Genomic DNA, 24,753 nt, shown 5'->3' on the forward strand with positions numbered 1-24,753 from the left:
AACTGTATCTTATTCATCTTTTTTTTTTTTTTTTTTTGAGACAGAGACTCACTTTGTTGCCCAGGCTAGAGTGAGTGCTATGGTGTCAGCCTAGCTCACAGCAACCTCAAACTCCTGGGCTCAAGCAATCCTGTTGCCTAACAGGTGTTTACATGATTCTCCATGAATCTATGTTGAAGGGATTGATTTTAGTTAATTATTCACTAAATAACTATTTTCATCTCAAACATTATGCTTAATTTTCATTCCCTAGCAGTGTGACCTTAAAGCAAATTACTTAACTGCCCTCTGTGCCTCAGTTTTTATTTTAACTTTTTCTTTTTTTTTTTTGAGACAGAGTCCCACTCTGTTGCCTGGGCTAGAGTACAGTGGTGCCATCATAGCTCACTGCAGCCTCCAACTCCTGGGCTCAAACAATCATCCTGCCTCAGCCTCCCAAGTAGCTGGGACTATAGGTGAGCACCACCATGCCAGCTAATTTTTTTAATTTTTGGTGGAAACAAGGGCTCATTATGTTGGCCAGGCTGGTCTCAACCTCCTGGGCTCAGGCAATCCTCTTACCTCAGCCTCACCTGGCCTAACTTTTTCTTTTGAAATAATTACGGACTCTGAAGAAATTGTAAATATAGTACAGTACAGAGAACCACTATGTATCCGTCATCCAGATTCCCCAAAATGGATCTTACACAACTGTAGTATATTATCAAAGTCAGGACATTGACATTGTATGCCTTTTGAATTGAAAAAAATCCCAAAATTTCAGAGTTGCTGGACAAATGAAGTAGTCAATATGGAGCAAATAGCTGGTACTTGGCACACAGCTCAACTTATTTTAATTATCCACTCTTTTTCATTCTTTTCCCCTCTGTTTTTCTGTTATACTTTTCTAAGATTGCCTATCAAACTCTATTCTTCAGAAAATATATTAAGGTATAAGTAAATCTTTCATAATATGTACTAAAACTTAAACAGTGGTTATACGGAATAGAATTATAGGAGACTTATAACTGTACATTCTGTAATGTGTAAGGTTTGAGGATTTGGGGGTTTTGTTGTTTAAAACAACAACATGTTTTTATCATCAGAAAACACAACAATTAAGAAAGAAACAAAAACAATTTTAAATGACAAACCTTCCAGGAATATGTGGAGTAAGCCAGTAAAGCATTACTAAAAGTGGTATGGCAAGACAACAAAAGCAATCCCCATTTAATTCCAGTTACTTACTTGAAAAGTATCTGAAGCATGTTTGAGCAAGTATTTCAGTAGTATAACATGCTCACTGCAATGTTTAAAAGAAACCCAGTTTTCATGGAAAAATGCTGATTTTTCAAATATAAATCTTACTGATAGAGAAATGTTTTAAGATTTTGGAGTTTAGTGGAAACATTTGTGTATTTTTGTCATTACAAATTAAAAAACAAATACATTTAATTAGAAACATCCACTGGGATGGATCCACTTCAGTGATCCAGAAATTGATTTTTGTTTTTCATGATACCTCCCCTGTGATGCTGCAGATTTGGTGGTTCTAACTTTAGAATCCATAAGCCCTTATGACTTCATTTGACTTTTTATCCTGCACGGCCATATGGTCATGATCTGTCATTTCAAGAACTACCCTCTTTAGTATCAATTTAATTAACAATTTTTTTTACTGTGGATATGTACAAGTAATATAAGAAAGTTCCCTGACCTTAGGTTACTTATTATTCCATAATCTTCTCACTCCTTGACTTTACACAATTTCCAGCCCAAAACTTGCTGCATATTTTTGCTGCAGAATAATGTCATGATATCAGGTGAACTGGGTCTGGGACATATTTACGTTTCACAATTTCATCTAGACCGTGACTTCCTCTCTTAGTAAAACCTGTGACTATTTTTTTTTTAATGGCTTTTTCAAATCTTTTCCATTCTTCTCAAACTCTCAAGTTTCTTGTCCCATCTAGACTTCCACTCTCAGCATATGGTCTTGTCTTCTGCTTGACTCATTTTTGTCCTTTTAGTCACTTTCCTGTACAGGCTACTTTCTAGAGATCACATGGTCCTTGAAGTTCTCTTGATATTGTCAAGGACATTTCATCCCTCAATACAATATCCCCTTCATGCAGATTAATGGGTGATATTTTTCTTCAGCCTTATTGCCAAGAAAAGTTGTCGCTTCTAAGCAGCTGGTTTGTTTTTAATCTACATACACTATAAAGACTGTGATTAATCATGCTTCACACTTTATTTTGTCTGCTAGAACACTCGGAGCAAATTTTACTACCCACACTAACAATATAGGACCTATGACATTCGATTTTATGTAATAATGTTATTCTTAGCTGCTTCTTTTTATTAAAAATTCTTTTTTCCCTGCCTACTTTATCTGCTGTTTGTCTTGTTGGGTTACATGTGTTTCTTTTGTTTTGAATGATAATACACATAAATAGAATTCAGTAGTGTAAAAAGCATACATCGAAAAATAAATCTCTCTCTATAGAAGATAACAAAACTAAAAGCTTTCAATTGTGCTGAAGTTTCAGAAAAATGGTTAAAAATCATTGTATAAATTCTTTAGCTGAGCATGGTAGCTGAAACCTGTAATCCTAGCACTTTGGGAGGCTGTGGGAGGAGGATTGCTTGAGGCCAGGAGTTCGAGACCAGCCCGAGCAACATACTGAGACCCCATCTCTATAAAAAATAGAAAAATTAGCTGGGTATGGTTGCATATGCCTGTAGTCCCAGCTACTCAGGAGCCTGAGGGGGCAGGATCACCCGAGCAAATTTGAGGTTGCAATGAGCTATGATGAGGCCACTGCACTTTAGCCTGGGTAACAGACCATGACCCTGTCTCCAAAAAAAAAAAAAAAAGTCTTTAGCAGTAGCAAGGTGAACTGGTAAATGTTTATCTCAACCCCACTAGGAGTTATATTGAGTTTTTTTTTTTTTTTTTTTTTTTTTTTTTGAGACAGAGTCTCGCTTTGTTGTCCAGGCTAGAGTGAGTGCCGTGGCGTCAGCCTAGCTCACAGCAACCTCAAACTCCTGGGCTTGAGTGATCCTTCTGCCTCAGCCTCCCGAGTAGCTGGGACTACAGGCATGTGCCACCATGCCCGGCTAATTTTTTATATATATATCAGTTGGCCAATTAATTTCTTTCTATTTATAGTAGAGACGGGGTCTCGCTCTTGCTCAGGCTGGTTTCGAACTCCTGACCTTGAGCAATCCGCCCGCCTCGGCCTCCCAAGAGCTAGGATTACAGGCGTGAGCCACCGCGCCCGGCCTATATTGAGTTTTTTATAGCTCTGAACACAAACAGTTGTAAACAGAATTCTAATAAACTATTACTAATTAACTTATTCTAATTGATAGAGTTTGATGAGCCATCAACTTTTCTCACTGGCCATTGTTATATAGCTTTATGTAATTACCCCAAAAATGTTTCAGATATCTTGAAACAACTCCAGAGAAGTTTCCCAACTTTCATGAAAGAAACAATAATAAACATTTCTAGCATCAGGAAGGGTCTCATCTTCTTTTCTTAGGATGTTGAAAGCATAGATGACAAATAGAATGGTATGAGAAAAATTTATCTTTTTTATATAGTTTAACAAATCTACCTCGTATGATAATTTATAATATAATATAACTGCAACAATAAAAGGGCTTACAAAGTCAAGTCATAGAGAAGGGAGTGATCAGTTTTTCCCACACTAATAGCAAATTTTTGATTATCTACTATATGCCAGGCTTTGTACATATTCATCAAATTGATATATATTGGCCACCTACTATGTGCTAAATATTCTGCTGGTAAACAAAACATACATGCTACCTGTCCTCATTTAGTCTTGACAGTAACCTCTGTAAGAGGTATATTTTATAGCTGAGAAAATTGAAGATCAGAGAAGTTAATTAACGTGTTCAGAGTTACACAGCCAGTAAATAGTAGAGCTAAGATTTTAATATTTCTCTTTCTGATTCGAAATTCCACATTTACCCACAAAGCTACAGTAACATGTATTAATATAAATTTGCCAGAGAAGCAAGGGAGTACAAGCACACACAAAGTTATATGAAGGCATGAAACCCAGTAACTCCCATCACCCAAATGGGCTTTGCTGCTTTATCTGGCTTGAGTAACTTGCTGAGATTATTGCTGCAGCCTTCTAACCGACTCCCCTGAAAGCTACACAAAACATAGCAGCTAGAGTGACTCTCTTAAAATATAGTTCATATCATGTCATTCCTGTATACAGAACCCTCCAATGGAGGTTCCCCTCCCTGCACCTCATCCCTCCTACCTAAATCCCTTGAAATGAACCTCAGCCATTGCTATCAGTTTGGTACCTATCATTTCAACTTTGAATATTCATCTATAACCTTTTTCTTTAAACAAAAATAGGATCATACTATACATATTATTCTGCAAATTGCTTTTTTCCCTTGTGTTTATAGTTTAAATGCCCTGTGTTCTTAACATAAAGAGATATATTCCCTTGATACATGTTGTTACAAAGTAGTAATAGAATGAGGAAAGCTCTCTGTTTTATTGGTTTCAAATTACATAATATTGTTTTATCATGTTGCTGTATGATGTTGGATTTTGTATTTGTACAGCAAACAATATAATAATTAGGATTTTTATCTACAACATGAAATAACTTACTTTAAAAAGTACTATTGATGAAAGAGTATAATATTTGTTATGTAGTTAGATTTTTCACTAAAGCAAATGCTTAATTATACACGGCATAGCATGTATTATTGAAATGTAAGTAATTAGTATAAGAATTTCTTCTTTACCACAGTTACTCCCAGTTGAGAAGTTTTAATTGTTTTTGCCTCTGCTGATTAGCAGAGATATTAGGCTGTGTAAAGTAAAAAGCAGGATTGATGGCCAGTGATGGAAACAGAGGACTTGACCCTGAAATATGCCACTGTGGGTAAAGATCAAACTACGGCCTGAGATTGACTTTTGATGGGAAGCTTGATTTTGAATGTATTTTAGTTAATTTATTTCTTTATTATAGGTATTTTGAATTTTATTATGTTAAAGCTCTCTTTATATTTTTAATTATAGACTCGAGTTATAGCCGTACTGGATTGGGAGCTTTCAACTATTGGGCATCCTTTGTCAGACCTAGCTCATCTTTCCCTGTTCTACTTTTGGCCAAGGACAATTCCAATGATAAATAAACGTTTCTCTATTCAAGAAAACACAGGTACAAAAACATAAAGTCTAAATGTTATAAATATAAAATTTCCTTTATTATCTTCATAATTAAAAATATATAATGATCTTGAAATTTTATATAATAGTTTTTATTTGTTTCTTAAAAACATTTCTAGTTCATTTTATTTTTTATTAATTTTTCTGAAGTTAGCATTCTACTTTTAGTAACTTATGACAAAATGTCAAAATGTAATCCTTTGTATATAATGTTCTTTTGGGAATCAAGATTTAGATCATGTTTTGTTGCATGGATTAATGGTTATTACATTCTGTTTTACATATATATGCTACATTGTGACATTTTGAAATATTCACTATAATATATTAATATATCAGCACATCTGATGATATTATGTGCTGTTTTTATAGGGATACCATCGATGGAAGAACTGATTTCAATATATTGCCGCCATAGAGGAATTAATTCTGTTCTTCCTAACTGGAATTTCTTTCTTGCCCTTTCATATTTTAAATTTGCTGGAATAGCACAGGTAACTGTTTTAAATGTGTGTTTAACCATTATTTACTAATGTACTCTTGGTAATATTTTCTGGTCTTTAGCATTTTTACATTCATTATTCTTAGTTTATTTTGCTTTTCATAATGACAAATATTGGACATGGATAAAATATAAATTCAGATTTTCCAGAATAAGAATTTGACAAAGAAAAATTTAACTAGCAAAATGTGTTATCACTTTTTTGTATAATAAACTTACAAGAGGGAGAGAAAAAGATATAATGACAAAAAAAGAGAAGCATGTGAGGATTGATCATTTTCTGAATATCCAATATAAGAAAAGGCTAAGTAAAGTCTTTTGATGATTGCTATTTCAGACTATAAAACCATTTATTAACCAGGATTGATGATAAGGGAAGAATGATCTTTGTACTTCCCAGAGGCTAGCATAGTACCTATTGTAATGTAGTGTCTTAATGTTTTTGAGTAGGTAGATGAATAATTTTTTTCATTTTCTAATAGTCATATTTATGTGATTAATTTTGAGGAAATTGAGCATAAATTTAGTGCTTTTCTAATTACATTTTAATCTAAACAAATGTCATTGTCTTTATACTAATCTTGGGGACTTAAGAAATTGAGGTGCTTTATCAGTAGCAAGGGGTTTAGGGAAAGAACAGGTAAATAAGAGATTTGAGATACAAAAAAAGAATGGAAAGAAGTATTGAGGGAAATTATGGTCATATTTCTCTGTCCTCAGAGTTCATACTATCCATGAAAAACTGAAATATCTTCTAGGCAATATTTGTGTTACATCTCATCCTATATTCTCTAAGAGTTGATCATGCTCAATAAAATGGGTTTCACAAAATGGGTACATCTGCGTATCTGTCAGTTACTGCAAATCAGATACCAAATAGGCTTTAAACTTAATATTGCTTTTCATTTCAAATAAAAGTTTGACTTGGGTTATGCTTGAAATTAAAATGTACATTATAAACTATATGTACATAGTATTGTACATGTAGTCCTTAAAGATGACCATAAATATTCCACTCGAACTGGAAATACAAAATTGGAAATTTTACAGTGTTTTATTGCATAAAGTATTGTATAAAGAAGATACAGTAATGGAATTCAGTTTTTGTGTTTGGAGGAGAGGAGAGAGTTGGAAGTACAGAAATTGAGAATTATAAAAGAAACACTGATTAGTACCCAACTAACACTGTTAAAAAGAGATAGTTTTACCTAAAGTAAGGGCCAAAAATAGTAGGTAAAATGTTCTTAGAGGTCATCTCATTGTCTTCTATTTGGTTTTATAGTTTTTGATGTTATTTGGTTTCTTTAGATTTTTCTCCCAGTATGAAGAGAGGGCAGTGATCTTTAGAAATTATTTAACTTACAGATTTGGTATCTTTGGCAACTGCTGAGACCATTTTTAAGTTTGGTTTGATTATAAGTTACAATTCTGCTAGGATGAAAGTGTGTTAACTATATGATATGACTATGACTCCTTAGTTTTGAGGAGCATAATTACTCCTGTATGTAAATTAATACCATTGGTAGTATGATTTACATCTTCATACTCTTTGAGTTTAGTGTCGTACATAACTGAGAAACTGTGAGAAGATTGATTGAATAGTTAAAGGACAGTTTTCAATGAATTTTAATTGTTTTATGTTAATTTTCTTATAGGGAGTATATAGTAGATATCTTCTGGGAAATAATTCATCTGAGAATAGCTTTCTATTTGCCAATATGGTGCAACCTCTGGCAGAAACTGGATTACAACTCTCAAAAAGGTGAGGAAAACATTCCTTGGCTAACTCAAATGAGAATCTTTATTAGGTATGTGAGGGTTGTAAACTTGGGAGGAGTAGGAATTATTTTTATTGCTTACACCAGGACTGCTGCTGCCAATCACAGTAGTTTTTTGGTAAATCTCTTCCATGCCTAAAAATGAATTGACCTGTGAATACATGTGAAGAAAATCCTCATGTTTGTGATTAAAAGTATTTTTTGTCTCTTGGATGTGCAAATTTTTAAGATATAGATAAAACTCTCAAATTTTTCCTTCTAATATTTAAGTTACATATACCTACTTAAAATTTTGTACTATATAAGATGATTTATTACTTTAGAAATATTATTCTCTTCCACTGCCACATGTCATGAAATTTTGTTTAGACATTTTATAAGCATCTTTGAAATCCATGTCTACATCATTGGAGCACTTTTTGAGGCATCTAACACATTTTGCCGGAATCACATTTCCATTACTTGCTGAATGCCTGTGTGATGCTGCCCCCAGAAATTCTGCTTGAGCCATGAGAACCCTTGGCATAATGCTAGGACAGTTGTTTTGTACGATGCATCTTACGGCTGGATGTCTGTTTATCTCTACTACCTTAACAACAAACTCTTATGCTTCATAATGACCTCTAAAGGTCTTCTTTACAATGACATATCAGCAGTTGTATTTGTGCGGCATATACTAAGAAAATGATTACATTTGCGTTTAGTTTCTTTGCTTCCTCTTTTAGAAATTCTGACAGATGACATCAATAAGGATTCAAAAATAGCATTGCTTGAGGTGATGCCAGGCTTATATGTTTTTCCCAAATAGTGCTTTAACATTAAAGTTTAATGTTCAAAATAAAGTGATTCTATATTCAGCCCATAATATGAAAGATTTGAAAAAAAATCCAAAATATGGCAACTCCTCCTGAGGGATATTTTTGGGGAACTGGGGAGACTTCACATCAGATTCAGAAATATGTAATAATGACTTGGGACATCTCTGTAAGCTTTTTTCCTCTTTTTTTTTGTAAAGAACTTTCAATACTGCATTACCACAGACTGATACTACCAGACAATTATTTGTACAGACAAGGAGAGGCCAGGAAGTTCTTGCTAAGGTGAAGCAGTTCATGAAACAACACATCCTTCCAGCTGAAAAGGTAAGTATTGTATAAACAATGGAATGTATTTGTGCTAAATCACAACTGACAACTACTTCTGTTATTTCTGCTTATAGGAGAACCATGGCGTCATTTTCTTTACAGTCAATCCTTACCCCAATTCTTCTCTTTACCTTAGCACTGAGCCACTATAGAACCTGAACCTGAAAAAAATCCAAGTTACAAAAATGTGCCAAGGGAATGCATAGATAATTCTGTGGAATTAAAATAAGGCCAAAGGGAATTAACAGTTTGTAAAGTTTGGAACCTAAATATGTTAGAGTAAAACACTACTTTGAGGGCCTTTTCCTAAGGCAGTGACCCTCAGCTTAAAAATATATACACACATACACACACACACACACACACACATATTCCCCTTTGAGAATTTAATAGGAACTATAGACTACACAGGATGGATGTACCCAAACAATTTCACATACCGTTTCAAGCTGCTCACAAGTACTATCACCCCTCTCCCTTATAAGCTACTATGTTAAGGTATTAAGTTTCAGTTGGTTCACTGAGTCAACATGGAACATTCATTCATCCAGTTAAGAAATAATTATTGGGTACCTGGTAATGGGTTAGGCACCTGGGAGCCATTGAATGTAAGAGAAAGCAAAAGACAGACAGGGCTTATATTTCTGTGGAGCTTAGACTTTAGCAAGATATTAAGAGATGATAAATGCAGTGAAGAAAACATAACTCTTATGCAAATATGTTGAGGGAGGTTGGGGCAGGATATGTGTGTGGGTAGACACTGCTACAGAAATGCTAAGGGCTTTTTTTCCTTTTTTAAATTTTTAAAAAATTTTTTATTTGATTGATTGAGACAGAGTCTCACTATGTTGCCCTGAGTAGAGTGCCGTGGCATCAGCCTAGCTCACAGCAACCTCAAACTCCTGGGCTCAAGCGATCCTCATGCCTCAGCCTCCCGAGTAGCTGGGACTACAGGCCACACCATGATACACAGCTAATTTTTCTAATTTTAGAAATAGGGTCTAAAGAGAGATAGAGTCTAAATAGAGATAGGGTCTCCCTCTTCCTCGGGCTGGTCTCTGTCTCTTGAGCTCCACCTCCGCCTCCCAGAGTGCTAGGATTACAGGGGTGAGCCACTGTGCCTGGCCTGCTAAGGGCTTTATTCTAATTCATCCCTGCTACAAGTTATGTGGTCTTGTGTTAGGTGGTCTTGTGTAGTAGCCTCGTTTTTTTCATCTACAATGTGAGTAGGTATAACTAGTTATACAATAAATTCCTATTTTAATTGTCTATGATTCTGAGAGGTCTACAGTTAGACTGGCAGAATCAAATAGAGAACTGAAAAAGACCAAAATTCTTTCAACAGAAATGTTCAGAGTTGATATGTGTTTGTAGGGCATTTAGAGTTATTTCTTTTTTTTTTTTTAATAAATGACTTTATTTACATTTTATCTGTACTTGTAAGTAGCACTAAACTTACAATTTCATAACCATTTGTGCTTATTCAGGCCATTTAGTAAGAAATGTCTAGAAAATACACTTTATGATTCAGCTGCAGTGATTACTAAGGCAATTGGCTTCTGAATCTTTAGAAAGTTCTATATTTGAGCCCAAATGGCATCCTGAAATAAAGTGTGCCATTTATTGCTGGGTATTTTAAGATCCTCAATCACTACTATTTTTTGAAGAACTTCTTTATTCCTTAGTAAACTCAAAAAGAATATTTCAACTCCACCACATCAAATTTTACTAGTGCCAATATCACCATTATATTGTGTGGGGTTCTAGTATGTGTTTGAAACCCTGTTAAATATTGTACCTACAAATTTGTTTTAATTCTCAAAATTACCTAGATGAAGCTTGGAGATTTTAAGCAATTTGCCAAATTTCTCATGATTAATAAGGGACCAATCCAGAATTTTACTGGGACCTGACTCCAGAGGCAACTTTCTTCACCTCTACACCTTAACAGCAGTAGCTTGCAAAAATCACTTTCCATCTTCCATAAGAACTCACACATTTTACCATTGCTATATTTCACAGAGTCTGTGCTCTACTTTTTCAATGATTCTATAAAAACAGTTTCAGGGCTTTAGAGAAATACTGAACTCTCCTTCCCTAGAATTTCTCTATCCAATTTGAAGTTTTACAAAAGAGGGTGCTGCAATAACTCTCTCTTTGTCATAAACTATTCTTCATTGCTGTTCTGATGCAAAAATAGGCTTGTCAAATTCTGTCTACCCACTCAAACCATTTGCAGCAACAGAGAGATACACATTAAAATAAATTAAAGTATGATAGCCATAGTAATTTTAAAACTTTCTCCTAACATGCTTTTTTTTTTTTATTTCGGCATATTATGGGGGTACAGATTTTAAGGTTTGAATAAATGCCCATTTCCCCCCCTCCCCCCACAAGTCTGAGTCTCCATCATGACCATCCCCCAGATGGTGCACATCTCACTCATTATGTATGTATACACCCGCCCCCCTCCCCCCTCCCACCTGCCCAATACCCTATTACTGTAGTACCTACGTGTCCACTTAGGTGCTACTCAGTTAATACCAGTTTGCTGGAGATTAGAGTTATTTCTTGAATTATATGAATAATTATATTTTTAGTAAATATCTGGCTTGAGATTAACTTTACTCACAGAGTGAGGTATAGTTTCTTAAAAAATACTACTTAAACTGAGGAAATTCTTTCTAAAATAGTCATCTCTCATATGTGTCCAGCAATTAAGGTATCACTTTGAATATTTTCTGCTCTAGTTAGTATTTGTTCAATTCTGAGTTTTAAAACTCTTGAACTTTTGAGTATTAAAAAGGGAATGCAACACTTTTAGTTCAAGATAGCAATCTGAATTCAACATTTCCCTATCCTCCCTCAAATAATTTCTGATTGAATTAACAGTAAAGAAGTTTTTATAAAATGAAGTAAATTGTTAAAAGCATGAAAACAGTAGGGGAACACATCAGAGGACTAAAGGTTTTTAAAAGAGAGTGGAAATTAGATTTAGAGAGCAGAATGAATCAGACCTAAAAATAAACTATTACAGAAAAGCCACATCCGCAAGGAATTTTGCAGTAAGAGAAGCCTGTAGCACAGGTTACTATCTTCCCACAATGGAGTTCCCTGTGATCCGTTGATATGGAAAACAAGAATGAGAAGAGGAAGAGAAATCAAGATGTTTGACTTATGAATTACCTGCACATGGGCTGCATGAGTTGGGCTCTTTCAGCCCTGCATAGATACATAGCAATGCTGTTTGCCCATGACAGAAGACTACAACAATCCTCTAAAAAAAAAAAAGTACATGATCCTTTTCAGAGAAGCCAGGGCTTCAACATGAGGGTTAGTGCCCTAGAATAGTGTCCTCCATGTTTTGGCTTTTTTTTTTTTTTTAGTGCATGATTGGGTGGAGATCCCAACTTATCTATCAGCCTGCCTGATTACTGCTTGACTCCTAAAATGAAGTGTTATCTGTTGGTGTGCTAGTGCTTACAACTAACCCATCATTCGAGGAGAGGCTAGAATTGGCAAAGCCTGGAAATCAGGCAGGCCTGTTCTTTCCTTCATAAATGTGAATAGGCTTTCAAAGGAAACTGCAGCACAGAAGAGAAATGTCACAGGTTGGGCTGTGATACACTGCTGAACTTAGTGTCATGCAACTATTAAAATAATTGCAAACAATTTACAATAAAAGAGTGATTTATTTATGATAAGTAAAAAACAAGTAGCCTATAGCTTTAAAAGGAAGATTGTCAGTGTTTTGTGTGGTAAGGTAAGGCACAGTCATTTGTCTTTGTAGATCTTTCAAATCTGGAACATATCCACATCTAATAATGTGAGCTTTTTCTTCTTTTAAAAATTTGTTCTGTACCAACACCCATAAAAACGTTTTTTCTTGTAGAATGATTCTGAGCATACTAGTCTCTGTAGAACATATACATTTGGAATGATATTTCAAGAAAAGTAAATAGCTTTGTCAAAATAGAATAGAGAAAACCTACTAAAATTCTATCCAGTATTATAACTAAGTTTACAAAAACCAAAATAGTCATGTCTGAAACATACAGTATGTGTCTTTAGCTACTGGGACTTGATGACTTTTTCTGTATACTTTTATATGTTTCAAATTTTCTATAATGAGAAAAATAAGCTTCATTTAAACTATTCTAATGACCTTTTGAAACTTCTTGAATATCATAAACTGAGAACATAACCAATTATCTATGAAAATATTAGAGCCAATACTTCCTATTTAAAGTGGATAAGGAATCCTAAAAATAGCCTGTAAAACAGGAACTAGCAACAATAACATATTGAGAACACACTTTTAACATAATGATAACATTAATCATACTTTGCTATCGAGTCTAATAGTGTATTAGGAAGGCACTGTTGCTTCTTTCTATTAGACTTAAGTGTAAAGTGAAAAATATATATTGTCCAGACTTAAGATTCTGAACCAACCAATGTTTTCCAAATTAGTATCTCAGTCAGTGAATGGAGAAGTAGTATGTTAAAGGTGATATTTTGGGAGATTGACCAGATACCAGTCATATTTTCTGCTTTTGTCTTTTACCAATAAATCACTTTTCTTTCTTAGATATAATAACTAAAGAAAGGATTTTTTGTAGTGAGGTATTTTATTTAATTCTGAGTCCTACCATACCACAGATAAACTTTGCAAATATCTCTAACTGGATAAACTATAGAACATGAAGTATTAAATAAATACAAGTTATAAAATAATTATATAAACCCTGGCATAATTTAATTTCTCCAAATTATAGTATCATAAAGATGTCGTCAGAGGTGAGGAAATGGTAAATGTATTGTGTAATATATTATTAAACACAGTAGCATTGACTTTTTCCATGGCAACATGAGAAATGGAAATAATAAACAACCCCAAACAGGAAATCTTACAATTTAACTGACTTCCTGACAGAAATGACAAGAGCTCTTCATCCTAGTGCTTTTGAAAGAGCAGAGCTTTACTGTCTTAAAGTTTTCACTAAATACAGAAGTACTCTAGACTGGCCACATTTCAGTGGAAGGAAAATTATTATTATTTTTTTTTGAGACAAAGTCTCACTCTGTTGCCCCCGCTAGAGTGCCATGGTGTTAGCCTAGCTCACAGCAACCTCAAACTCCTGGGCTCAAGCAATCCTTCTTCCTCAGCCTCCTGAGTAGCTGGGACTACAGGCATGTACCGCCTTGCCTGGCTAAATTTTTCTATATATTCTTAGTTGGCCCATTAATTTCTATTTTTAGTAGAGACGGGGTCTTGCTCTTGCTCAGGCTGATTTTGAACTCCTGATCTTGAGCGATCTGCTCGCCTTGGCCCCCAGAGTGCTAGGATTACAGGTGTGAGCTACCGCACTAAGCCAGAAAGAACATTTTAATACATTGCTTATATCAGTGTAAATTGGTGGAACAGTTTTAGAAAATAATTTCATAATGTGGATAGAGTTTTGACAATGTTCCTATCCTTTGATCCAGTAATTCTACTATCCTAAGTGCAGAAAAATAACAGATGCAGAGATACTATAATAGCAAAATATTGGAGAATGCCATTTTAGTCCAATATTTTCATTCTATCTTGATTCTTTTAGTTGTACAAATTTGTGATTATTATTGTTTTATCTGTCTAGTTATTAAATTTAGATTTACTCATGTAGTTATCATTTTATTTATTTACTATTCCTTCTTGCAACTCAGATGTTTCTTCTAGGATCAAGTTCCTTTAGTGAGAATCTGCTAATAAACTTTACTTTTTTTCTTTCTCTGTATTTTTTTCTTTCTCTGTTTTTCTTTTTCTTTTATTTTCCTTTTATTTTTGGAGGGAGCAATGATTTTATTTATTTATTGCTAATAACTATATTTTGTCCTGATTCTTGAAAGATAGTTTTATTGGATATAGAATTCTAGGTTGACAATTACTTTCTATCATCAATTGAAGATCTTACTCCAGTGATTTCTGGCTTCATTTGTTGCTATGGGAAGTCAGCTACCAATCTTAATTGTTGCTTAATTATCAGTAATCTTTCTTTTTGCCCCTCTTCTTTCTCCTTTTAAGAGATTTTCTTTCTCTTTGTTCTTCAGTTTTACTGTGCTTTGGCTTCATTGTGCTTTCTGAACATGAAGATTGATGTCTTATATCAATTTGAAAACTCCTTATAATAATTTTTTTCAAACATTGCTTCTCTCCTCATTCTTTCTTCTAGGGCTCCAGTTAGACTTATAACTTCTCTCAGAATTCATCATATCCCTTAACCACTCATATTTCTCTTCTCTTGAATTCTGTGATTCATCTTAATTAATTTCTTCAGATCTATCTTCCAATTTAACAATTTTTTTAACTATATCTAATCTACTTTTCAATCATCCACTTCAGTGGTTCCAAAGTTTTAGAGTGTGTTAGAATTGCGTAGAGAACAAGTAAAGAACACATAAGCCCAGATTCATTGAAGTAGGATACAGCGTAGGCCCCTGCATTTTTACCTAGTTCTACAAGTGGTTCCCTTAGCCACCAAAAATTGAGACCCACTGCCAAAGAATTTTTAAGTTTCATTACTATGGTTTTCATTTCAAGTTGTGTTCAACTCTTTTTCAAATTTGCCTGGTCATTTTTGGTAGTTCTTTGTCATACTTTTAACTTCTTCCTTTATTCTTGAAATCTATTGACCACAAATACTTTATATTCTGTGTCTGACCATTATAGTCTTTGGGAAGTATGATATTGTTTTGTTGAATTATTGTTTTTGCTAATTCTTATTAATGGTAGCTTGTTTCCTTGAGTGATAAGTAATTTTTCATTCTGAACTTATGTTCTTTGGAATGGAGTGTTATTACTGGGGGTTATTTAAGGCTTTTTTTAAAGCTCTTTCCTCCACAGAGAATTTGCTTTTGTTTCTGCCAGGTACTTGCAGGCATTATTGCCAGGAACACTGTAAACTTAACTTTGGCTTGAGCTTTTAGGGCCCCACAAATCTGTGAATTCAGTCCCAAATTTGGGTGAAGGCAGGCTTCAGGTTAGAAATGTTTCTTTTTCTATTCCACCCAGAAATAAGACCTATATATAGGCCTATATTCCCATGGTTCACCCCCATTTTTTTCCCCTTAGGTTTTACCCATTAAACATCCTGGCTTTGATGGAGGGAAGAGGTGAGCTCTGATCCTTCCACTTGTTGTATTTGGGGCACTTGACTATATCTCCTGATGCCTACCACTGTGGCCTGTTAAAACCTAGGGTCTAGGCCAACATAGATTAGCTTACATCCTCTGGACAAACATGGCTCTAGTGTTTGCTCACAACTGAAAAGCCAGACTTTTTTTTATTCCTGGCCTCTGAGGAATTTGCTTATTTTCCTCCCAGAACAGTTATGCATTAATAAATATATTTTTAAATTATTTTTAATATTTTACCTAGTATTTTTAGTTGAGGGGTTTCTGTGACCATCTAATGTACCATATGGCTTGAAATGGAATGCTAAAATCTTGGTATTAAATTTTGGAAGTCTATAAATCTATAAATATTGTAATTCATCATATAAATAAAAGCAAGAACAAAGACCATATGATCCTCTCAATAGATGCAGAAAAAACATTTGACAAAATTCAGCACACTTTTATGATAAAAACTCTTAACAAAATAGGCATAGATGGGTCATACCTCAAAATTATGAAAGCCATATACAATAAACTCACAGCCCACATCATACTGAAAGGGGAAAACTTGAAAGCATTCCTGCTTAGAACTGGAACCAGACAAAGTTGCCCACTATCTCCACTTCTATTCAACATATCGTTGGAATTCTTTGCCAGAACAGTCAGACAAGAGTGGGAAATCAAGGGTATTCAAATGGGGGCAGAAGAGGTCAAACTTTTACTCTTTGCTGATGATAGGATAGTATATCTAGAAAACCCCAAAGATTTGGTTGTAGAAACAACCAAAGTGCCCATCAGTACATGAGTGGATTAATAAATGTGGTAAATGTATACCATGGAGTTCTACTCAGCCATAAAAAATGAATTACTACCTTTTGTAACAATCTGGATGGAACTGGAGACCATTCTACTAAATGAAGTATCGCAAGAATGGAAAAACAAGCACCATGTGTACTTGCCATCAAATTGGTACTAACTGATCAACACTGAAGTGCTAACATTGAAGTAATATTCATCGGGTGCCAAGCAGGTGGGAGGGGATGGAGGAGATGGGTAAATTCATAACTAATACGTGTGGAGTGCACTGTCTGAGGGATGGACACACTTATAGCTCTGGCTTGGGTGATGCAAAGCAATATATGTAACCAAAATGTTTGTACCCCCATAATATGAAATTTAAAAAAAGAAAATAAATAAAGTACAAACAAAAAAAATACATTTTGGAATTCTACCAGTTAATGCTGAGGCAGCATAATTTTGCTATCAGTAAGCCTTTAGAAGTTTTGCTTCTGTGTCTGATTTTAAAAAGATACATTACTGATTTAATCACAGCTGAAAAAGCTTCTTCACCTAAAAATGTTTACTTTGTATATTAGCAGTTTATGACACTGTTTACTTTGTATTAACTTTAGCTGACAAAAATTTCTTTTCTTACTTTAAGGAGGTAATTGAGTTCTATGTTCATAATGAAAATTCAGGGGACAAGTGGAGAAAACCTTTAGTGATAGATAAACTCAAGGTAAGAAAAATAAGAAAATCTTTAACATTGGAAAATTTATATGCAAGTGTTTTTTGAGACCTTAGGTCTTAGTTTTGTTGTTGTTATTGTTATATATAGGGAGGATAATTATATCAGTAATATCTTTTTGATAAGAAAGTTAAAAAATAGAATCTAAAATATACAAATTAGGCTACATGGTGTTCTATATATCATATGTGATGAAGACAGACTCTTATAGCTATTCAGAGAAAAAAATATGATCAAAACTACTTATTACTAGCCATGACTGGATTGAGACTGAAGTCAGGGAAGGGTTAATCCAAATTTCATGTTTTCAAATCTTAACAGCAGTGCGTGTAAGAAATTGAAATGCATGGAATAGTATATTTGGCAGAATTATACTCAGTTGTGTGGGATTCTGATTTGATAAGAAATTCTCAAGTAAGAAATTTAATTTTTAAGCCAAATCCAAGGAAGCTTGGAGGAAAAGGCTTTTCTTCAACAGCTAAGAAATTTGATTTGTAATAAGTTAGTAACCACTTAAGTTTTGTACACTGTAGGATACAGTGAAATAAATAACTTTATAAGTGTTTTTGAATTTCAAAATATCATAAATGCCAATATTTTTTAAAATAAGCTACTTTAGGTCATGGTAAATTATGATCACTCTGGCATGTTCATCATCTTGACAGGAAATGGCCAAAGCAGAGGGCCTCTGGAACTTGTTTTTGCCAGCTGTAAGCGGTATCAGCCAGGTGGACTATGCCTTGATTGCTGAGGAAACAGGAAGATGCTTTTTTGCTCCAGATGTCTTTAACTGCCAAGCACCAGGTTACTACATTAATTGAGAACAGAATTTTCTCCAATATTTTGAGCAGTGTTTAAAATTTCTCTATATGACAAGAAACGTTTTTACAATCATTAATTTATAAATATGGCTATAATTTTACTTTTCAGCTACTTTGATTTAAACATAAAAAGTAGATTTGAAATTCTCATTGAACTATTGTTTTGTTAAACATCATTACATTAAGAATATTGGTGAATAGGCTGGGCGCAGTGACTCAGGCCTGTTAATCCTAGTACTCTGGGAGGCTGAGGTGGGAGGATTCCTCAAGGTCAGGAGTTCAAAACCAACCTGAGCAAGAGCGAGATCCCGTCTCTACTAAAAAAACAGAAAGAAATTAATTGGCAAACTAAAAATATATATAGAAAAAAATTAGCCGGGCATGGTGGTGCATGCCTGTAGTCCCAGCTACTCAGGAAGCTGAGGAAGGAGGATCGCTTGAGCCCCAGGAGTTTGAGGTTGCTGTGAGCTAGGCTGACACCACGTCACTCTAGCCTGGGCAACAGAGTGAGACTCTGTCTCAAAAAAAAAAAAAAAAAAAAAAGAAAGAAAAAAGTATATTGGTGAATAGAAGTAGCCATGAAAGGGGTTGGTAATGTAATGTAAGGATTCTGGTTTCCTAACTGGGGATTGGATATTTCTATGGCAAGTTGGAATGGACAGAGTTCTAAATCTTTTGAGCAGCCTCACTGTCTCTCCATTCATTCACCATTTAAAGATTACCTACTCTATGCCAAGCACTGTTCTAGGTTCTTGCAATGATATCTCAGTGAATAAAATACACAAAGAGGCCTGCCTTTAAGAATCTAATTATAATATAGGGAGATGAAAATAAACAATAAGTATAATAAGTAAGTATATAGTAAGTTTGAATATGAAAAGTGCTTTGAAAAAAAAAAACAGAGCAAGGTAGGAGAGCTTTGCAATACTAAGAGACAAGAAATACGAATTACAATTTCAAATTGAATGGTCAGGGGTAGGCCTCATTGAGAAAATGACATTTGATAGACTTGAAGAAGATGAGTGATTGAGTTAGCCATGCTGATATCTGGGGTAAGGGTTTTTGTAGCAGAAGGAGCAGAAAATGCAAAGATACTAAGGCAAGAATGTGATTAGCGTGTTCCAGGAATAGCTGAGGAGGCCAGTGTGGCTAGGAAAATACAAGTAGGAGAAGAGATAGGAGAGGAAAGGGCCATGTATAATGGGCCTTATCAGACAGGTAAGGGGTTATATCTTCAGTGAAATGAGGAGCCTTTGGGCATTTTTAGTAGAGTAGTAACAAGATATGAGAGATAATGGTGGTTTAAACTGGGGTAGGATCATTTGGAAGGGGGTGTTGAACATTTTTAAAAAATTAAAAATAGACTATGGTAGTAGCAGTGGAGCAAGTGATTAAGTGGCAGGATTCTAAATACACTTGGAAGACAGAGCTACGAGGATTTCCTGATTGCATATGAGGTGTTAATGGAGGAGTCCAGGATGCCTTCAAGGACTCTAATGTGAAAAATTGGAAAGATTAAAGAAGGAGGCCAACTTTTCTTAAAATAAAATGGAATGGGTAAACGTGGAATGTAGTCTATAGGAGGTGTTTCCAAACCTGGATTTGTGGAAGAACCACTTAAGGAACTTTTGAAAAATATATGTTCCCAGACTCCATCCCTAGAGATTCTGATATAGCGTATCTAGGGTAGACCCTGGGAATGTCTGTCTTTCTTTTCTTTTTTTCAGATTATTATGGTTATTCTTTGTTTTTTTTTTTTTTTTTTTTTTTTTTGAGAGAGAGTCTCGCTTTGTTGCCCAGGCTAAAGTGAGTGCCGTGGCGTCAGCCTAGCTCACAGCAACCTCAAACTCCTGGGCTCAAGCGATCCTCCTGCCTCAGCCTTCCAAGTAGCTGGGACTACAGGCATGCGCCACCATGCCCGGCTGATTTTTTTCTATATATATTAGTGGGCCAATTAATTTCTTTCTATTTATAGTAGAGACGGGGTCTCGCTCTTGCTCAGGCTGGTTTCGAACTCCTGACCTCGAGCAATTCGCCCGCCTCGGCCTCCCAGAGTGCTAGGATTACAGGCGTGAGCCACCGCGCCCGGCCTATTATGGTTATTATGATGCTACCAATCAAGGACTTGCACTTGATTTGTAGCAGGATGCTTATGGCATGATACCCTATAGTGTCCCTGCACAAGATAGGCCTCAGTATTGCCTTTTGTGCTTATTGTATGGCCTTGATGCTGAAACTTTCCCAGAAAGAGTTAATTTAGGGTTAAGCTGCCAAAAAGAGGTATATGGGATTACATTGGACTTCTGAGAGAAAATGCAGTCTGGATTTAGCAAAGTGGTTCCACGCTGGATTTTGACTCTGTCATTTCTTTGGCACTATTAAGATAGTTAATAGACTTCTGATGATAGTTGAACTTGTCACTGACATAGTTTTCCCTCATCCAAACATTGATTTATCAAATTACTGCTGTGCTACATTATAATCCAATAACAAAGCTATTGTAAAAGTAAAGAAATCTATCCACAGAATTTCTAAAGATTTCTTCTCAATTGTGTGAGGCTATTACTTCATTCTACATAGGTAGCATGATTTTTGTGGAAAGGGAACTGAACTGGTAGTCTTTTAGTTTAAAATGTTTTTGATTCTACTCATAGTAAGAAGTGTATTTTATATTGTGACCCAGTATATAGCATATGTAGTTGTATATGTATGTTCAGGATGAATGGATAGATGGATTGATAAGTGGATAGATCGATGTATGTTACTGAAACAAAAGTATCACAAAACGATAGTTTCCCCTACTATATGCAGTGCATTCAGATATTTTTCAGAGTCTATTCTATTAATAATATATTCTATTTTGTTCTATTTCATTTCTTTATAGAATGCTAGCTATAGTCCATAAAATTGATTTCATGATACACTAATTGGTTGTAATATTAAAAATAATTCTACCAAAGACTACTTTTGCAGGAGCAGCTCTGCCACAGTCTTTTCATTTGACCTGTGAACTCACGTTTTACGAAATGGTCATGGGTTTTTTTCTAGTATTAAAATTTCATTAGTGTATCAGTTGTACTGTGTCTTAACAATGCTATAACCAAATTGCTGAAATTTTAAAATTTAACAGAGAAATACACTTTCTTTTTTTTTTTTTTTTCTTTTTATGCAGCCCACTGTTTCTGAATTTTTTTTTTTTTTTTTTTTTTTTTTTACGAAATACACTTTCTTTGACTAAGGAATAATCAGCAACTCTCCTGAACAAACAGGATGTGTAAAACTAAATAGAAAACTAGGCGTTTTCTCTTTGTGGTAAAGATATCTTCATGAAGGCCTTGGGCATTGTGTTTTAGAGCATTTCCAAAGTAGATAAAGAAGGAAGTGTAATTGATACTGATTAAATACTTTGGGATTTTCTTAAATACAAAAGACGAATTTCTACTTAAGTTACCCAAATGATTTCCCAAATAGTTATAAAAGCTTTTGGGAAACATATGCAGTCTTCTTCCCTCCACCTCCCTCAAAAAGTCATATAATATTGTATACTAGAATGTTGAAAATGGCAATTTTAATCCTGAAGCTATTACTGTAAAATTTTGGACCTCTAGACTGATCTTCTCTTCTCTTCTCTTCTCTTCTCTTCTCTTCTCTTCTCTTCTCTTCTCTTCTCTTCTCTTCTCTTCTCTTCTCTTCTCTTCTCTTCTCTAGACTGATCTTCTCTTCTCTTCTCTTCTCTTCTCTTCTCTTCTCTTCTCTTCTCTTCTCTTCTCTTCTCTTCTCTTCTCTTCTCTTCTCTTCTCTTCTCTTCTCTTCTCTTCTCTTCTCTTCTCTTTTTGTTAGAGACAGGGTCTTGCTCTGTCACCCAGGCTCGAGTACGGTGACACCATCATAGCTCGCTGCAGTCTTAAACTCCTGGGCTCATGCGATTATCCTGCCTCAGCCTCCTAAAGTGCTGGGATTACAGGAGTGTGGACTGATTTTTTTTTTAACGGGAAAAAAAAATGTTGTTGATGTAATTTATCTAGGTTTTTTTCTGCCAATCCATAAATGATAAGTTCGTGAGCTTCTCAGAAGAAACAGATAATTTTTGGAAATTTTTTAATCTTTTAATTAATTTCATTTTTAAATTTTTTAATTTGTTCAAAGTATTAATATAACAAGTAACACTGAATGTAAAATAATAAAAAAACAATGAGCTTCATTAATTATAACAGCACTTTCTTTTTTCCTCATTCAAAAAGAATGTTAAATTTGTGTTAATCTACAAGGAATTTTATGCCTCTTGATATAACATTGGCTCTGTTAGGAGTGTCTAAGGAGAGTACAGATATATCTTGAGAGATTTAACGTAGACTTAACTCAGTTTTCATAAGCATTTCAGTAACTATCCTTAAAGTCATTGTAAAATGTGATATTGAGAATTTTTTCCTGAAAATCTCCTGTGTAATCAGTACTCAAGGGAATGGTTTTAGACAGTATTTTTAGAAATTTGACAGGAATGAAAATCAGAGGAAGACTTCTAGGGCATTTTGCTCCATGGCAGACGTTAAGCATTCTTTTTAGCTGAGGATGATACTACAGAACTAAACAGAACCCTCCCAGGGTTGGAGAGGGTCTTTTAAGTTATCTATTGCAGTTTTCTATCCAAGGCAGAGATTCTGTCTTTAACATCCTTGAGAGACTATCTAGTACTTTTCTGTCTGGTATGGGGTGCACAAAAGAGCATGTTAAAGATAAAAAGACAATAATTGCTATGTGAGTTCAGAGGAGGGAGATGTTTCTGCCTGGGTAACCAGAGATTCTTTGCACAGGAGGTGGCTCATAAAGAGGAATTAACTTAGGAATGACAGGTAGAATTTCATTAGAGGGACAGCCTGTCCCAGGCAAACATGTGAAAATTAGAAAGCACAGAGTATGTTTGAGGAACAGAAAATAGACTTAAGGGCTGGAGTCTCAGTAGGATAAGCAATGTTAATTGTCCTAGAAGGACATTTTTGCAATTTAGCAGACAAAGTTTAGGCCAGTAAATTGTTTTCTTCAGTCCTAATTGAGTTACACCTCATTAGAGCAATGCTTCGTTGGGATGAACTGGACAAGAGTCTGTGATTCAGAACAAAATTGGATGTGTACCAAATGCCATGTACTTGTAACTATTAATATTTATGACATGCCATCCTTGTAAATTATCTTTACTATATGTTTCCAAATATTTTTGTTGAAAATATTTGCTTTTGAAAGATGTATGTCTGTGTCATCTACATAAAATTCTGGATTTCATAATGGTAAATTTTCAAATGCAAAAAAAAAAATGCTTTTTGTTCTGTATAGACACAGGGAACATGGAGGTGCTGCACCTCTATGGAAGCGAAGAACAGAAGCAGCAGTGGCTTCAGCCTCTTCTTCAGGGGAACATTACCTCCTGCTTCTGTATGACAGGTAAAGGCAAATTACCTTTCTCCCCTTGTGTAGTCAGTCAGCCTGGAGTTACCATGGATGAGGTCAGGAAACGTGGGTCGTGGCTCTGTTCCAGTCAAATTTGCCTGTGGCTAAAAATGTGAATGTTTGGTTTGAGCCTGATTTTAAATTTTGGCATTTGTAAATTTGCAGAATACATTTTTCCTTTCTTTGGTAGAATACAAGATGATGTTTCTGGTATCATGCTTTGGCATTAGCAGTAGAGTACAGCTGTACTTAATAACAAGTACAGATTACTATGATGGAGAGCTAGCCAGTTTTGAAATGTCATGCAGTAAAGCAGTTGTTTCAGGGTGTCCTCTGGAAAACTTTCTGGAGACCTTAAGTGTTGAGCAGCCTTTGAAAAATGCAAAGTATATAAATTGGTGAACGCATTCCTGGTGGGATTTGCAAGATGCAGTTAGAAATTGTTTAAGATAGGTGTATAATTCCTCACTGCTAAATTTGACTGGCTTTAAAAAAAAAAAAAGAAATTGTCAAAAATACTAAACTATATGGTGGTGGAAATGTGGCTTGCAAATATTTAGTACAGATTTCCATTGTGAGAAGTAGAAAATGATATTTTTATCTACTTTTGATGGTTAGGGAAAGAAAGGACCGAGTAAATTATATCCCAAGTCACATATTGGTAAGGAAGCCTAAAACACAATTCACAATACTGATCCCCAGTGTTTAATATACTTCATTAATTCTTCTAATGCACATATATTGAATGCCTAGTGTGTTCAGTAGGACAACCAAGGTGGCATGGGGAAGGGTAGGAAGATGAAAAAGACAAAGATGCCTGGTATCCTTAAAAAATTTCCACTCCCTTATCTAAGCCTTTTTGTAAACTGATGATATCTGCCTGCCTGTAAATTCACATTTGTTTATTTATAGAACCTGATGTAGCTTCAAGTGATGCCACAAATATTGAATGCAGCATCCAACGAGATGGCGATAGTTATGTAATTAATGGCAAGAAATGGTGGAGCAGTGGTGAGTGTCCAGCATGAATTTTTTCACTTAACAGATTGAGCCTGTGTGCCAGATACTGTTTTAGAATAATGCTGTTATACTTAGTTATTAGTCAATGATCATAATTCTTTAAATTCTTCCTTTTTTAAGCATTTTCAAATTTAGAAATAG

General features: G+C 34.8%; 1 protein-coding gene across 1 annotated transcript in view; it reads left to right on the forward strand.

Annotated features, from left to right (window-relative positions):
- The window catches only part of ACAD11 (acyl-CoA dehydrogenase family member 11), an 80,238-nt gene that overhangs the window by 16,213 nt on the left and 39,272 nt on the right, over window positions 1-24,753 (forward strand). Inside the window, exons 6-13 of the mRNA XM_012766869.3 lie at window positions 5,069-5,210; window positions 5,591-5,712; window positions 7,376-7,482; window positions 8,514-8,640; window positions 17,243-17,320; window positions 17,995-18,133; window positions 23,479-23,586; window positions 24,505-24,603. Of these exons, the coding sequence (XP_012622323.2) occupies window positions 5,069-5,210; window positions 5,591-5,712; window positions 7,376-7,482; window positions 8,514-8,640; window positions 17,243-17,320; window positions 17,995-18,133; window positions 23,479-23,586; window positions 24,505-24,603 (922 nt within the window). The remainder of the gene's footprint in view (window positions 1-5,068; window positions 5,211-5,590; window positions 5,713-7,375; window positions 7,483-8,513; window positions 8,641-17,242; window positions 17,321-17,994; window positions 18,134-23,478; window positions 23,587-24,504; window positions 24,604-24,753) is intronic.

The sequence above is a fragment of the Microcebus murinus genome, chromosome 1 (assembly GCF_040939455.1).
Source record: "Microcebus murinus isolate Inina chromosome 1, M.murinus_Inina_mat1.0, whole genome shotgun sequence".
NCBI lineage: Eukaryota > Metazoa > Chordata > Mammalia > Primates > Cheirogaleidae > Microcebus > Microcebus murinus.